This window comes from Pteropus medius, unplaced genomic scaffold (genome assembly GCF_902729225.1).
Source record: "Pteropus medius unplaced genomic scaffold, Ma_sr-lr_union100, whole genome shotgun sequence".
In the NCBI taxonomy this organism is placed as follows: domain Eukaryota; kingdom Metazoa; phylum Chordata; class Mammalia; order Chiroptera; family Pteropodidae; genus Pteropus; species Pteropus medius.
In genome coordinates, this window is record NW_024350923.1 from 1,941,366 (window position 1) to 1,958,380 (window position 17,015).

Genomic DNA, 17,015 nt, shown 5'->3' on the forward strand with positions numbered 1-17,015 from the left:
TTGTCCGGGATTTGTTCATTAAACAACAGCACGCAGAACAGCGGGATGGCGAGATGCCCTTCGAGCTCTCTGTGGCCTTGGGACGGGCCGCTGGGCGTCCACGCCTGGCCGAGGGCTCCGTGTGTGACGCTGCGGGTGTGGGCTGGGGGAGGGGCGCAGACCGGAGCTCAGAACTGAGCTAAACGCCTGTCCTTGTGCCCTGTCGTCTCCAGGATGTGCGCTTCCTGCCTCAGAGTGACAGGATGGCCACCATCGTGCCCCGAGACGCATCTGCTGATCCCGCCCCTGGATTCGATAAACTGGTGACCTCCAAGGAGAGAGAGAATGAGGGAGACAGACAGGCAGACGGAGGGAGAGAGAGAGAGATGTCGACAACAAAGAAACAAATGTAAGGGGCCACTTCCGGGTGGGGCCGGAGCTGCGTCCCAGAGCGACCGCCTCGCCCGGGGCCTGAGCCACCTCGCGCCCCGAAGGACGGTTTGCAAAGGGAGAGAGAAGGCACATGCTGGTGGCCCCTGGGCTGAAGATCGGCAACGTGCTTTGGAAGCAGCATCGCTGTGCTTTGTTATCTGCACCGACGGCGAGGCCGCCCTTCCTTCCGTGGCCCTCACTGTCCCCCTTCCCTGTCTCGTAACTGCCCCTCACGCCTCCGCCCCCCGGCTGCCGCGGTATTTCGGTTTCTGCCTGAAATCAGCGCTTTCAAATAGCGATTCTTTGATCTCAGTGAAAGCTTGCGGCCTCTTTCGTGGGAAGGCCTGTTATTTTGAGGTGAACAGGGAGTCACGGTGATGGGGGACCCCGGATCTCCGTGAGAGGGGGCATAGGCCTGGCTGGACACTTGGGCTTGAGACCGCCTGGGGGATTCGGAGACAAGTGCGTCTCCTCCTCAGCGAACGTGCGTGTCCAGCGTGGGTGTCCTGGTGCCCCACACGGGTGCAGGGGAAGCACAGGAGTGACAAACGTCTCAGGCCACCAGATTGCAGATGGGTCAGGGCAGACGCCGGGAAGCCGGGCTGAGCGGTCATCACGCCAGCTGCAGCGGCTGCTGTGAGGCCGGCACGGGGTCCCCGCCTCGGCGGTCACGCTGTTTAGGACTTAGCCGAGTGACCGCACAGCCCTCCCCAGGCGGCTCTCACGGGGAACCACGATGTTTCCGCGTTTGTATGCGCGGGAGACTCTCGGCTCAGGTCTTAGGATCTTAGGTTAGATTTTAAGAGACCGAGGGACTTCTGCCCCGTGGGGGACACACAGGGACAGTGCGATGTCGATGCCCCCGAGGGCGTTATAACTCACGAGGGGGTCATGAAATCAACGTGCGGGCTCAGGACTGCGGCGGACAATGACAGAACAGATGAGACAGATGTAACGGCCTGAGAGCTCGAGCAAACGCCTGAGTGCGAACCCCCGAGGGCAGTGAAGGCGGGGAGGACGGGACTGGGGACGGAGAACGGCGTCTCGGAATCACGGCTCAGATGCGCAAGCTGCGTTTCAGGGGCTGGCGGTCCGCTTTCGGGATTCGGTTCACTACGGCCGACGCGTGGCGGGCGCGGCACCACCCCGACCGTCTCCGGGGAGAGGGCCAGTGTTTCCACCTGGGGGGCCTCCCACTAAAAGCCCCCGTTGTCAGCCCCTTTCGGTCTCCAGCTGGAATGAGCGCCGCCCCCGGGGTCTCCCTTACCGGGACTGACGGGCGAGCCCTGCTGCTCCGGTAGACGCCTGGGAAGGGTCGCCTTCCAGCTCTGTAGCTGGCTGGCCTTCATTGCGACACAGGACATTCTGGTTCTCCCGTCAGCAAACCTGCTTCCGCCCCCCACAAACCTGCTTCCCCACATCACCTCCCCTCTCCTCCCTCCTCCGCTCCCTCCTCCGCTCCCTCCTCGCCCTTGCTCCCCTCCCTTCCTTGCCCCGGGGTCACCCCAGGAGCATCCCGACACTTCCTACACACACCGTCCTCGGGAGCCTACTCCCCAGGGGCCCCCACCTGCCACAGCTGCCACCTGGCTGGAGGGGAAGAGCAGACACTGGCCCGCGTCCCCCAGGGCCCGGCAGGTGGCTGTGCGATGCAAACCTCCCCTGCAGTGGGGGGTCCTGGGGGAGGGGTGCACTGCCGGCAGCGCGTCAGGGTCTGAACAACATGGGGGGAGCCGACTCTGTCCCCACAGTCAGTTGCTTCTCTCGTCGATGGAACAAAAGGCCGAGGCAGGGGGACAGTTAAGGGACGGGGACGTGAGAGCTAGGGCCCGCGTGAGGACGGAAGCCCCCGTCACAGCCCCGGGCAGAGACGCCAAGGTCCAGGCCAGGACCTGAAGGGCACCTCCAGAGATCAGACGCCCCACCGGGCTCAGGGACAGGGTTGGGACAGAATGTGACCCTGACATGGATGGGGACATCTGGGTGACACACCCCAAATTTTGAACTCCCAGACTTCCTGCACCCTCTGAGCATGCAGAGTGCCCAGCCCTCCCTGGGGGGGGCACTGTCCCCCTTGCTCGGAGACAATGCAGAGCCCTCTGACCCTCAAACGTGTCATTTGAATGCAGACGGAGGTTGGCCCAGCCCCCGCTTTGGCTCTGTGAGGTAAGAGCTACCGCTGAGAAGCCTGGGCTGGCCCCGCCTGGCCCTCCGCCAAGATGGTCAGCCTCGACATCACGCCTCGGGGGGTTGGCAGGACCCAGTGTCCCCCTGACAGGCGGGAAGGTCGGAGGCGTTTCCCGCCTTCTCTCAGGGAATTCAGAACCAGCTCCCAGCTCCAGCTCCAGATCCCAGATCCAGCTCCCAGCTCCCAGCTCCCAGCTGCTCACGGTTTTGTCTGGAGTTCCGCTGAACAGAGAGATTCATTAGGATGGAGCTGATATTTTTAATTTTGAATTCTTTCGACTGAAGATTATGGTAGACTTCCGGCTTTCTTTAAGTTGTGTTTTAAAAACTCATCTCTGGGTCGTCCAAAAAGCTTGCCAGTTTGTTTCCCTCCTGTTGGCTGTTTTGAGATGTCTATGTCTAATGCCATTTGGCATTGGCTGGATCTTTTAGAATAATAACTAATACTAGCAGCAACAGTGAGCATCTTTCTCTTGATCTTGATTTTAACTGCAGTGCTCCTGATATATTTGCATTAAGCATGACCTGGGTTGAGGTGAGGTGCCATTCCTATTATTTATTTGATATTTTTCTTTAAATCAACTTGCTTTTTTTTTTTTTTACTTAACTCCACTCTAAACGTCATGGATTTGCTGTGAAGATTGTATTTTTGTTATATAACTATCACATGCATTAACATAAATACCTACTTAAACCGACGATTTTAAAACACTCATCCAGGCTCTGCGTTCCATCCGTGCAAAGAGGCAGGAGAGAGACGCACTGAGCACGTCTCAGCTTCGTCCTGATAACTGTGGTGCCACCTTCTTCCTCGAAGAGCCGGGACCCACTCTGAAATGCGCCTTCCGAATGCGCTTCTCGGTTGCCGAGCGTGGAACGTACCACGTGGGAGGCCCCAAGCGCTCACTTAGAAGAGGGGGGGCTGCCCCAGCTGCGCCTCTACACCTGCCGGCCACCGGCCCCGCCCCGGCCCGAGTGTGTCCCCTGCTGGTCGCACAGGTCGCTGTCGCCCGTGGCTCCTGTGGGTTGAAACCCACGCGTTCTTGCTTCTCCCACACTCACGTCACGGCATCCGCGTGTCCCCCGGGGGAAGGGCCCCGGGGACTAGAGCCTTGCTTCTCACGCCTCGCGGATCCCGCCGTGAATGTCTGCTCTTCCTCCTCCGTACACACACGAGGTGGTCGTCTTTTTACATGAAAAAGACTTTGTCTAGAGTTTGGTATCAGAAATATACGAGCATCTTAAAGGCAGCCGATACACTTCACATTAGTTTTTCCAGACTCTAGAAGAGTTTCTGTGATGAAGAAACAGTTAATGTGGCATAATTGTGATACACTGGGAACGAGCTGTGGTTGAGGGGTCTGTGGCGTCTGCCCCGACTCCAGGATCTCAGCTCTGTATCTGTCAGGATGCTGAGTAACACACACATGCATGCACACACACGCGACGCACACGCACGCATTAAACACACGCATTACCAAACACATGCACAGAGCCACACATTTACTTTGCACGCGGCACGTACGCGCGGTCATTGGCACATAAATGCGCTGCACACATGCACACATACGCATACGCCAGGACATGGACACATGCAGAGACACGCATACATGTACGCACACATCGCATGCGTGTGCATGCATGCACGCACTCATCGTGCACAGGCAGCCGCATGGCCTGGTATGCGCCGTAAACGCACGCATGCGTACAGACACACGGCGCACACGCATGGAACACACACATGCACCTGGGTCATCAACACAGACAATACACATGCGGAAGGCACACATGCACACATCTATTGACATGCACACATGCAGAAGGCAATACATGCATGCACTTATCAATACGCACATCACTTTCAGAGACAGCACACATGTACAGATGCTATCACGCGAGGCTACACATACTCCCACACATGTACACACGCATTACATGCACACACATGCACGGACATGCACACAGGCACACACACGCACACGCTCACACACACACACACTCAGAACGAAGCTGGCTGAAGCCGAGGAAGGGCTTCTCTGACAACGGTGTAGCTGGCCCTGGGTGTCATGTGGGGTCTCCAAGTTCTGGCCACTTTGTTACTGGAAGAGGCAAGAGCGGGAAGGGACAGAGCAGGGAGCGGGGAGGGATGGGGCCACCAGCAGACGGCGCCGGCACCGGTCGGGGGCAAACTCCCTACGGGCCCACCAGGCTCCACCGCCGTGCCTGCCCCGGAGACGGCCCCGGGTCCCAGCACACGGCTCGCCCTGGTGGCGCCACAGCCTCCTCCCTGCCCTGCCCTGGAGCAGTTTGTGCACGAAACTGGAGTTTTCCACCTGAAGGGTTTTCAGTCGCCCTGCGAAGTCATCTGGGCCTGGCGAGGCCGAGCTTTGGAATGACTGGTTTTGATTTAAGTTAGTGATTCTAGGTCTGGTCTATTTCATGTGTGCACACGTGGGTGTGTGCGCGCACACGTGGGTGCGTGTGAGCAAACGTCAGTGTGCGTGTGTTCCTGCCACACAGTTTTAGCCCCTCCGTCCCCAGCCAGGTCCCCACACGCTGCCTCATAGATCGACATTCACAGCAAGAGTGAGACCCACTCCAGGGAGCTTTATGTCGTTTCGTGGGTAAGAGAAAACACACACGGTTCGGAGTGACCACGTCATTCTCTACTGTCACTGGGAGGACTGGGCGTGTCTTTAGTTTACGCCTCCGAAAAGATAGGCTTAACCTTGATCCCGCCTAAGCTATGGACTTTGGTTTCTAGATAACCTCGCTTTTAATGCTAAGACAGACCTGTGTTCCGGGCTGAGACGTGCCCCCTCAAAGTTTGTGTGTCTGAATCCTGATCCCCAGCACCTCAGATCACGACCACATTTGAAGATGGGGTCTTTAGAGAAGCGATTACAGTAAAACGGGGTCACCGAGGTGGCGACTGTGTCCTCATCAACAGAGATCAGGACACAGATGCACAGAGGGACGGCCACGTGGGGACGGCGGGGAGACGCCGTCCACACGCCCAGGAGAGAGGCCTCAGGGGAACCCCCTGCCCACACCTGGGTCTCGGGCTCCAGCCTCTGGGACCGGGGACGGTGAGCGTGTGCGGTTCCAGCTGCCCTGTCTACGGTCTGTTACGGGGACGCACACACCCCTCAGACGTGATCGGGCCCCTTGGGGCCTCCCGTGGCTTCCTTCTGCCTTCGCCCCTTGCTCAACACCCTCTCTTCCCATCGGCCACCCACACGGAACCGCCTGCGGCCCCTCCCTTCCCTTCCCGCATGGGGTGGCCTCACGAGAGTGCTTCCTCGCTGGTCCTTCCCGTTTCTCCTGCCCCCCTGGGCGCTCCTGGCCAAGCGGGCAGCGTCCCTGCAGCTGCCTCAGCCGGCACCTCACCTGCACAGGGCAGTCTATGGCCTTGGAGTCCAGAACCTTCCGCCGTCGTCGGGAGGACTCACCGTCCGCCCGGTGCAGCCTCACCTGCCTCCGAGCAGGTGCAGTGTTGGCGCCCATGAGGCACCTCTGCTGTCCCCGCCTGTCCGTCGGTCCCCCTCCCCCAGGGAGCTCTCCGACTGCACCTGTCAGGTGTCATTCCCCAGCCTCGGAGGGGTGCACTTCGCTGCCTCGTCCTGGGCCCTGTGCTTTCCACACTGGGCGGGTTCGCTGCGCCTCGTCTGATTAGGAAGCGGTTGTCGGTCTTCCGTTCCACTTGTTCGTATGGCACTTGCTTCCCCTACCCCTGGTTTTCGAGTTTCTCGAGTGTCACGGCTGGTGGGTTTACCTTGTAGGTTAACTGATGGCAGGACGTCTGGACGGGCAGGGACCGGCGGAGGCCGGCTGGCCCTGCACACGCCATTTCTGAAGCCTTCCCTGGTGGCATGGGCTGGAGGCGAATCTACATCCCCGTAGGTTTAGGTCCTCAACTGGACAATGACAGTGACCGAGGCATGGAAATCAGGAAAACCGGTCAGTTTAGAGACAGAGCGACAGGGAGAAGGGCCGGGCAAGCACGGAGGGGGAAAGGGAGGAAAGTCCACTCTGCAGAACCGTGAAGGCTGCGGGAGAGGGTGACGGGCGGGGTGCAGCCAGCCCAGACCTCCCCCCGGGGGACCCTGTCCGTCCCGCCTGGGAAAAGGCCCCCTGGGCTACAGCCTGTGTCTGCGGGGGCGCCGGTGACCCTCAGAAACGCAGTGGACAGAGAAGCTTCGAGAGTGAGTTAAAAATCACATTCTCTTTATTCGGGCCTTCGTTCTTGTTTTTGTTTTTTTAAGGAACTAGACTTCAAAGGTTCCTGTCCCTTGAAACGTGAAATGACGAGACTATTGACACCCGGCTCCGGGAGGAGTGGCCGAGGCCCTGCTCCAGGCCACCGGCGAGGCCAGCGTCACGCGGGAGACCGGACGTCAGTCCACGCCGTCCAGGTCCTGCCGCTGGCCCCTCTCCAGCTGGAGAACCTGTGGGAGAGGCCGTGGGAGGACACGGCGTCCGCGGGCGCAGCTGAGACGCGCGTTCGCACGGCGAGGGCCGCGGTCAGGGAATTGGAGAGGCGGGTCGTGAACCGGGATCTACGAGGCGCTCGACGTGGCCGAGCGCAGACCCGTGCACGGAGGGGCCCGGAAGGACGTGCCTCCGCACGCACGCGGTCGCCGAGGGCAACACGGCCTCGGGCTTCTTTCTACATCTGCCCATCTTCTGGCTGTGCAGCCTCCGAACCCCATTCCTGACTTGGGGACGCGCGTCTTGGTGGGAGCCGAGCCCCGGCTGTCACTGACTGTTGGGGGGGTGCGTCCCCCACAAGGGCCGGCAGCACAGAGCCGCCCCCAGGCGTGATAATTAAACGTCTCGGACACTGCCCGGTGTCCTTTGGGGACACCACCTCACCCTGAGGACCGCAGCCGTGGACGCGCGGTGCCACGCGGGCTCCGTCCCCAGCCTCCGCGTCCTCGGATGCCTCCCGGCCTCAGGCATGAGGTGGGCCCAGCGTCGCCCTCACCCGTTTGCCATTTTCAGCGCGTCCTGCCCTCCCTGCTGGCCGTCCTGCTCCTCCCGCGAGATGACCGCCACGAGGGGCCACGCCTTACCTGCCACCTCCCGTGGGGAAGGGGGGGACCCAAGCCTGCTTTTCAAATTGACTTTATTAACCCTTCACTCTATGATCCACCCGTTAGAAAGGGAGGGAAGAGCCGGTGGTCGGGAGACGCGAAGCCGCCCGGACAGGCCGGCTGCCCGGCGATGACCGTGACCGGCGACCCCCACTCCGCAGTGCACGGCTCCTCATTGTGGGGGCTCAACACCGGTAGGCAGAGCGTACCCCCAAACAGCGTGTGCCGACGGGCTTCAAACGCTCCGGCCCCTCGGCAGAAATGAGGACGGCAGGGAGCACACAGTGTCGGGACGATGGCTTCTCGTCCTCGGGGAGGTGTCCCCCGCCTCCCCGGCCGGACTCACCTGTGTGTCCACGCACCGGAACTGCCACGGCCAGCCGCTGCGGTACAGGAACGGCCGCGGGTCGAACCGGTTGTCGTCGGGGCTGTAGTTTTCGGCGTGGTACGCGGGTGTCAGCGTGGTCATCTTGTGCCGGTTCACAGAGTACTTCGAGAAGAACCGCTTCACTTTGTCGGCCACCTGGTGGGCGAGGAGCGCAAAGCTGGAGGGGTCCGAGGCCGGGGGCCCGCCCCGTGTCACGGGGGCCTGTGTGAGCTGACGGGCCCCCCGCTGCATCTCAACGTCCCCAAAGGCCAGAGCTCGGGCTGGGCGGCCGGCGAAGCTTAAACAACGTGGGCTCCGGGCACGAGCGCCCCAGGACACGGCATCAGCCCAGGAGACCTACGCCTCAGGCTTCCGGCAGGTTCCGTGGGGACCGCCACGTTGCGGGCCTCAGCCCTGGTGAGCCTGACAGCGAGCAGCAAAGCAGCAACATCCTGACCTCGCGCTTACTCCCCGCCCCTCAGAAAGAGGGGTGCGGCGTGCCCGCTACGGCGTGGCCGAACCCCGGTTCGGAGCTCACGATTCAGTCAGGCCGCATCTACGTGCCTGGTGAGTCGGATCCCGCAGGGCAGTGTACCTGGCGCGGGGTGTAGACGCCAGCCCAGGTGTGGAGGAGTCTGCAGAACATGCTGTAGGGCCCCATCTTGGCCAGCTTCCGGAGCCTTCCGAAGACAGACAGCTCCGCGTACGTCATCCCCATGTCTTCCTGCGGAGCAGATGGACGGGGCCCATGGAGGGAGGGCGGGTCAGTGTCCGGACAGCGCCTCGTGGGGACGGGCACTGAGACCCAGGGGAGGGGACACGTTCCCAAAGGGCCCCAGAGTGACTGCGGGAGGAGGTGGCTTTCAGGCAGAATGACGGAAAACCAGACATTCGGTTTTGAGGGCTGGGATGGGCCGAACTGAGGCCCCCACGAAGGGTGTGTCCACGTCCTAAACCCCAGAACCTACAGACTGAGTTCACGTGGAGAAAGGGTCTCAGCAGATGTCATTAAGGAGCTCGAGATGAGAGGACCCCGGATCCCATGACAGGTGCCCTTACAAAGGACAGATGAAGACACAGAGTGAAGGCTGTGTGAAGACAGAGGCAGAGACTGGGGTGACATGGCCACCGGCCCAGGAGCCGTGGCTCCCTGGGAGCTGGAAGGGACAGGAAGGACCCTCCTCTGGAGCCTCCAGGTGGAGTGTGGCCCTGTGACCCTGGATCCCGTACTTCCGGCCCCCAGACTTGGAGACGGTGCAGTTCTGTGTCTGACGTACTCTGTCACCGTGGCCCCCGGAAACCAACCCAGGACCAGCATCAGGCCCTGTGCCCTGCCTCCCTGAGCCTGCTTCCCTTAGAGATGGGGCTCAGGGAAGACGGGGCGGCCTCGTGACACCTGGACCCCGTTAGGGGACACGGCCTGCCTCAAGCCCTGCTCCAAAGAGGCACCTCCACACTGGGGCTCGGCGAGCTGAAGCCCCTTCTCAACGTTTGCTCCAATTTTCTCTCAATTCCTGCCTCACCCCAGAATACACGGCCAGAGCCCCATCAGAGAGACCGGCGGTGATGCTGGCAGCTTGTGACATAGCGGGACAGCACGCGCCTCCGGCTGGGGCCAGTGGGGACTCCTGGGACCGCGCCCGCCTCCTCCAGGTGCCCGCCTGGCCTCCCCTCGGCCTTGGCTCCAACCTCATCTCCTTGGGAGGCCCGTCCTGACCCCTGTCTAAGGGACATGGCCACCGTCGGATCCCCCGGGTTGGCTTTGTGGGCACGCCCACAGCCGCCTGGGGCCATTGTGCTTACTTCCTGCTTGTGTGTCCCCCTCCAGGGGACGGTAAGCATTTCAGAGAAAGTGACCGTGTCCGCCGTGCCCGCCACCGAGCCCCCAGCAGGGTTCTGGCCCGGGAACTCCTCTGCTGCTCTGTGTGGCATCTAGTGAGAATTTTAATTCTGTAAATACAGCGGGGCTCGTCGGAGACCCCAGTTTTCCACTTTCAGTAACAGAGAGGATGAGACGAAGAAATCCACAGGGCGTGGAAGGCCGGACGCCCGACGGACGCCTGCAGGACTCCCGGCCACCGCCACGCATGGGACACTGTCCAGGACAGAGCGCACGCTGGGCCAGGAAGCAGGCCCGGCACGCTGTGAAACACGAGGTCGTACAAAGTCCGCTCGCCGACCCACGTGGAATAGAGTTACGAAGTCAGTGACAGAAAACCATTTCGGACGTTCACAAGGAGGAGGAAATTAAACAGCACGCTCCCAAATATCCAACGGGCCAAAGAAGAGATCGGAGGAAAATTAGAAAATACTCGAGAGGAATGGAAACAAGGCTGTAGCACATCAGAGCCTGTGGCGGGGTCCCCAACCCCCGGGCCGTGGCCTGTTAGGGACTGGGCCGCACAGCATCGGCACTCAGCTCCGCCTCAGATCATCGGGCACTAGATTCTCGTAGGAACGCCGGTCCCTGGTGCCACAGAGCTTGGGGACCCCTGACCTATGGGCTGCAGTGAAAACAGGGCCGAGAGAGACTCAGAGTTGCAGACGCCTGTACTTAAATCAGTAACCTAAGCTCCCACCTTCCGACGCCGGGGAAAGAGCGAGCTGAACCCAAGAGCACGTGGAAGGAAGGAAATGGCCAGGCTGGGCAGGAAAACCAGAGAGCGGACGGAAAAACGGTGCGGAAAACTTTCCAGACACTGGCAAAGAACCGCCCGGGAAAGACATTCGGAAAACGCTCCCACTCACGACAGCACCTAAGAATAAATCACTTGAGACGTAAATTTAACACCATTCGCAAACGTTAGCTCCGCCGGACCGCAGACCTCCACGCGAGGCCGGAACCGCGGGGCTGAGCCTCTGCGACCCGAGAAGCGGACGGCGGGAAGGTCAGTGGCCACGGACCTTACGGCCGTCCCCGTCACGTCCCTCAGTGTCCACCGACGCTGCAAAGCACAGCCTGTGACCCCGACCGGCATGGGGCGGAGGGGCCAACAGACTGTTCTCCGAGGTCGCCCTACGGCACACGCAGACACTCCCCTCCCCACTCACCCCGTCACCCCTCGAGATGGCCGAGTCAAAAGGTCAAAGGCCAGCAGCGGACTGACGCTGAGCCCGGGGCTCCCCGGCCAGGACCCCAGTAATGCAGCGTGGTTCCCCGGAGCGGAAAGGAGGCAAGGAGGGAGCCAACACGGACAGGCAGGAGCAGGGAGACGGGAGCAGCACGGTGACGAAGCCACCAGCGTTACCTCATCTGTCTGGGACACCTGTCCGTCGGCCAAAGGCTCCAGCTCCGCGGTGGCCGGTGCTGCCAGGATGCTGTGGCCAGGACACACAGAGGTCAGTCACGGCGCCTGGTACTAACTAATTCAACAGATTCTGTTGAAGCACCAGGCTCTGCTCAGCAGGGAGACAGACGCACAGACCGCCAGCCTCACGATGGCAGGATGGTGGCAAGGGGACCAGGGACGCGGCGGCTGCCTCATCTGGCCACAGCCACGGGGACTGGGGAGCAACGACAAGCAGGCAGGCAGGAAGGGGGCGCCTGGCTGCGGGGCCCCCTGAAGGGCGGGAAGGTTTCATCAGACAGGAGGGAGCGGCAGGAGGAGGCCAAGGGACGAGGGTGGCCGGGGGCTCGGGGCCAGGCCAGGCCTCGCGGGCGCCACTCACCGCTGCAGGGCGGACAGCTGGAAGCGCTCAGTGCAGAACTGGACGAAGGTTCTCAGGTCCGTCTTGCTCACGCCGCCTATGGGGTTGATGTCGGCGCTGGAGCAGTCGTACTTGGTCAGGTAGCCGAGGAGGCTGGTGACAAGGGGAACACTGGGGTTCTGTGTGGCGGGCCGGAGAGGTGCGGGCCCCGCCGACGTGCAGCACCCCGGAGACGTGCCGGGTGTGGCTGGGGCAGACGGGGGGCAGAGGCGGCGGCTGCCAGTGACTGAGGAGGCGCTCGGTGCCAGAGGAGACAGGCTTGGGGGTGACTGGCGTCCTGAGCAGGGCCGGGGCCTCGGCGCCCGGCTGGCAGCAGCAGGGCCACCTCCACGCCTGTCCACGCCCAGATGCCGCCTATGGGGGGCGAAGAGTGGCCCCCAAGATGCCCGCGCCCCACACCCAGGACCTGTGACGACGTGACCTTACAGAGCGGGGACTCTGCAGCTGTGATTAAGGTGGGGACCTCGAGATGAGGTTTTTATCCTGGACCCCTGGCGGGCACTAAACACAACCCAGGGGTCCTCAAAAGCGGAACAAGGAGACGGGGGTTGGGGGGAGGGGAGGGAGGGACCACCGTCGGAGGAGCTGTGACCGCAGGACAGGCACAGGGAGGCTGCGCTGCTGGCTCTGCAGACGGAGGAGGGGCCGCGAGCCAAGGAACGTGGTGCCTCCGAAAGCTGGAGAGGCCAGGGAGAAGCACTCGCCAGGACGGCCCCGCACCGCGACGCCTGGCGACACCTGCGCTGAACGTCAATCGTACAGGACCGTGACAGAAGACTCACGGTGTCACAGCCACTGGACACCCACGCCCCCGGCCCCATGCAGGCACCAGGCTCTCTCTGGACGGCTGCCGGTGCCCACCCCACCCCGAGCCCGCCCACCGCCCAGGGGGGTCCTGACCACGCGCACTCGCTGTCTGACCCTCCCTGTGGGGTCCTTTCCTTACGAGGCCTCGGGCTCTGGCCCCGCTTATCACGCCAGGCGCTCCCCCTGAAACACCAGCATCAAAAGCGGCGGCTTCCCGCCATCTGCGACACTCGCCTACCCCTGATCTGGCCGGAAACGTGCCCGTCCTGTGAGTGCCACCTGGCAGAAGCTGCTTCCGGGAGGCGGCCTGGGGGGTAAGGGTCTCACCTCGGGGCCTTTGCCAGCCCCCCCTCTCCACCCGCCTCCTGTGGACCTTTACAAACCATCGCTCCTCAGGGAGACCTTCTGTGGGCACCCCACTTACAACCTCAAGGCCTCACACCCCCTTTCGCTGCTAGTTTCAGTGAGCTTTTCACTAACACGCGACGGGTTACTTATGCATCATCTGCCTCGCGCTACTACAGTAAAACGAGAACCGTCCCTGTTTTGTTGAGCACAGCGCCGGCCGTGCCCGATGCGTGGTGGCCGGTCAACGCCTACGCGACAAACGAGCCCACGAATGCAGCGGGACCCCGATCGGAATCAGAAGCGACGAAGACGCAGAATCAGAAGCAACTTTTCAACAAGAAGCAACACGGTGGAAAATTATAAACCTGAGATTCTGCCCCAAAATGTAAAGGGAAAGAAGAAATGGCTACGGCCCAGGAGGAGCCGGGGATGCAGCCCATGAAAATCAACCCAGCACAAGCAGCACACACAGGACCGGAAAAGGCACGACGAAGGAGAAAAGTCTCGAGTCGGGGAGGCGGGGCCGGCAGCGCAGAGCGACGGACGGGGCGACTGCTGAAGTGCGTGTCCTACGTCCGTTTTCTAAACAGGCATCTAGAAATTTTTAAGTACCCAGAAGCCAACCCCTACCACGAGGAAAAAGAAAAAAAAGTTTTTGCTAAACTATTAAATATCAGAAAACAACGGATAAAACTCGTGAGGGGGAAAACTGTTACAATAACATAATCACGTCACAAAATTCTCGCACGTTACGAAAGAAGACAAAACACGACAAAACACGACAAAACACCAGTATTCTCATCTACATCAGGGCTCAGAATATTCACCAGAATATACACATCCCCCCCGCCCCCCGAAAAGCCATTCCTTGACTATAGCACCGAAGGCGACAGAAAAGCAGTGGAAATGAACCAAACGTACAAGGAGGGGAGAGAATTTTTACCCGCTGTAGCGTGCTAATTTCAAACTGATGTAACTAGGTAATAAAGTGGGATTTAAAAGTCTAAAATATTTAACAGAGAACACATCCGCAGACATGCCAGGGTGCGGGAAGATGAAGACATCCGTATTACAGGTGGATGGATGAATAAAGAGATGAATGAATAGATGGGTGATGGAGGATGGACAGAGGGATGGATAATGGATGGTGGATAGGTGAGTGGATGGGTGGGCAGATGGATGGTGGATGGACGGACGAACAGACAGGTGGGTGGCTAGATGAACAGATGGATCGATGGGTGCAGAGTGGGCAGGTGGGTGGGCAGACAGACGAATGGATGAGTAGGTGGGTGGATGGAGTGAAGGATAGATGAGTGAATAGAAAAATGGATGGACGGATTGACCCACAGCTGAATGGAGGAATAAATGACAGATAAAGCTCCTCAGGTAACAAGGAGCCGGTAGGAGCATCGAAGAGCCCGCCCAGGAGGGGGGCGGGTGGGGCGCCAAGGCTGGAGGGAGGGGTTGTGCTCCCAGCCCCCGCAGCTCGGCCTGACGGGCAGCTGGACTCTACCTGGAAAGCTCTGACCGTTTTCCTAGCCTTGGGTCCCCATCGCCAATGACCTGTCTGGTTTGCAGGTGAAAATTGGACACAGAGAAACGGTTTGAGGGGAGTGGACTCGCCAAGGACAAGGACACAGATGAGGCTGCAGATGCGGGGGGTGGGGGGCGGGGGGCGGGGTCGCAGGTCCAGACACCGGGTGAAGCGGAAACCACACGCAGAGCCTGAGGGCAGGGGGCGCATCTTCGCGCTCGAGTCCCTGCAAAATGCTGGGGAAATGACACTGCTGATGGACACAGGATGACGGGGTGCCCCCCCGGCACCCCCGGTGCTGAGAGTGGCCAAGACGTGGTGGAGACGCTGCTTCAGGGAGCACTCCCCTCCGAGATCCGGGGTGCTCGGGACCCCTCACCGCACCCGCCGGGCATACGCACCTCTCGTCCACGTTGGCGGACCCGAGCACCAGCAGTCCGCCTCCAGCACCCCGAGACCAGAGGCTCAGCTGAGCGAATAGATAGGTGATGACCATGCGCAGCCGGGCCTGTCGGGGCACACGCGTGTGCTGAGACCATGGCCCCGACACAGCTCGACGGCAGCCTCTGGGGAACGGGAGCCCTCCCGTGTGCCCGGAGGCCGAGCCCGGCAGTCCCGCAGCCTGCTGCTTGGGCCAGCCCATCGCCATGGCGCCTGTGCGTGCTCCGTGGCTGCCGAGTCACAGACGGGAGGACCTGGAGCCGGGGGCCCAGAGAGTTCAGCGCTGAGACCGGGCTGCACGACCGGCTGGGAGAAACCTCGGCCCCTCACCCGCCACCACCGGTGTTTCTGGCGGTGGGGGAAAGGCCACCCACGTCGGCAGAGAGGGGACAGAGAGAGGGGGCCCGCCGAGCAGCTGGAGCCCACCCGGGGGGGGCCTTTTCCCTCCACCCGCCGACCAGCACCCAGCTGCCCTGCAGCTGCCCCGAGCACAGTGGGGTTAGAGCCCCTCACCAAAGGGACAGAGGACACACGCACTCACACACACGCCCGTGCACACGCATGCCGCATTCTCACACCCACGTGCACATTCGCTCTGTACATGTGCATGTGTGCAGGCACATTCGTGCACTCACACACCTCACAACGCACACACTCACGCTCACAGCCTGACCTCACCCTCAGAAACTGTCACGCTCACACACACCATCACGCTCACACGCACCGTCACGCTCACACGCACCTTCACCCGTGCACTCTACGGACACGCTCTTCCTCCCGCGCTCGTACACGCACGTGCACACACACCCACGTGTGTGCTGCCTCACACCCTCGTACTCCGGCATGCGCACACACGCACACGCACACCGCAGACCCCCAGCCTCGTCCGGGCGGCTGCCTGGGCAGTGTCCCTCATGAGGCACGCAGGCTGCAGAGCCCGGCGCTGCCGTCTCCGGGGTGCCCTGTGGCCCCCCACGTGGTGACAAGGACGCAGCCGGGACGCACACCTGTACATTCTGCAGGGCCACGTTTTCTCTGCTGCTTCCTCCGTGAACCGCAAACAGGGGGCTTTTACCCGTCACCAGGCGGAAGATGCCCACCACGGCCTTCACGGCTGGGTCGATGCTGAGCCGCACGTGGTGGCTGGAGGAGGAGGGGCGTGTGTGCGTGTGCAAGCCGGGGAACACACGCGGCACACGATTACGCTTAGCCACAGGAGGGGCACGGGTCCACCCCCTCTAGTTCTGGAACATTCGCGTCCCCCGAAAGGAGCCCTGGTCCCCACTAGCGGTCACTCCTGTCTCCTCTTCCGGCCCCGGATGACTAACCACTTTGTATAGCCACGGTTGTGCCCGTCACAGAAATGGAGTCACATAACGTGTCCCTCTGTGACTGGCTTATTTCTCGCAGCACAATGTCCTCAAGGTCCACCCACACTGCAGCAGGTGTCAGAACACCCTCCCTTCCCAAGGCCAAAGAACGTCCCCTGTGTGGAGGGACCACTCTGTGTGCCCGTCACCCATGGATGGACACTTGGGCTGCTGTGACATGGCATGCGCTCGTCGGTCTGAGTCCCTGCGTCCCCTTCCTTCGGGGGTTTGCCCAGAAGGGGGACAGCTGGGGGACAGCAAAAGGGATAGGCAGCTCCTCATTTTCTTCTAAGAGGCAGAATAACGGGAACTCTCCGAATGGAACTCATTGTCCCCCTCTGGAGAGATGCCCTCTCTCCACCCTCCCCGGGAACAGGGGACCACTGGACGGAGAGGGCAGTGGGCGGGCCGTGCCACCAGCCCAGCCCCAAGGGCCGCTGGGCGGGCTCCCCTGGCCCCGGCAGCACCAGCCCCGGCCGCCTGGGCTGCAAGGAGGGGAGGGGGGAGGGGCGGCCATCGGACGCAGCTGGGAGTCGGGGTGCACTGACACGCAGGTTCCCTAGAATCTGGCTCAAAACAGGAGAGGAGAAACCCGCCGGCCCCTGGGTGTGCCCTTGACCACAGATGTGGCCGCAGCCCAATGCCAGGGACCAGCTCTACCTTCCAATCTGCTCGGCCAGCTCCCTGGCCCGGTCACTCGTCTCCTGGGAGGAGTTCTCGCTGGCCATGTAGCAGGTGGTCAGCAG

At 61.5% G+C, this 17,015-nt stretch overlaps 2 protein-coding genes across 4 annotated transcripts in view; one reads left to right on the forward strand and one right to left on the reverse strand.

The window, feature by feature from the left end:
- Positions 1 to 717, forward strand: part of LOC120584699 (membrane-spanning 4-domains subfamily A member 6D-like) — a 9,764-nt gene extending 9,047 nt beyond the window's left edge. The window contains exon 8 of the mRNA XM_039840574.1: positions 213 to 717. Coding sequence (XP_039696508.1) covers positions 213 to 392 — 180 coding nt within the window. The 3' untranslated portion in view covers positions 393 to 717. The remainder of the gene's footprint in view (positions 1 to 212) is intronic.
- Positions 718 to 6,804: 6,087 nt separating this feature from the next.
- Positions 6,805 to 17,015, reverse strand: part of LOC120584700 (glutamine-dependent NAD(+) synthetase) — a 30,664-nt gene continuing 20,453 nt past the window's right edge. For all 3 annotated transcript variants that reach the window (XM_039840575.1, XM_039840576.1, XM_039840577.1), the window contains 5 exons: positions 11,731 to 11,862; positions 11,310 to 11,379; positions 8,657 to 8,785; positions 8,041 to 8,217; positions 6,805 to 7,046 (listed from right to left, as the gene is read on the reverse strand). In XM_039840575.1, the coding sequence (XP_039696509.1) occupies positions 6,996 to 7,046; positions 8,041 to 8,217; positions 8,657 to 8,785; positions 11,310 to 11,379; positions 11,731 to 11,862 (559 nt within the window). In that variant the 3' untranslated portion in view covers positions 6,805 to 6,995. The remainder of the gene's footprint in view (positions 7,047 to 8,040; positions 8,218 to 8,656; positions 8,786 to 11,309; positions 11,380 to 11,730; positions 11,863 to 17,015) is intronic.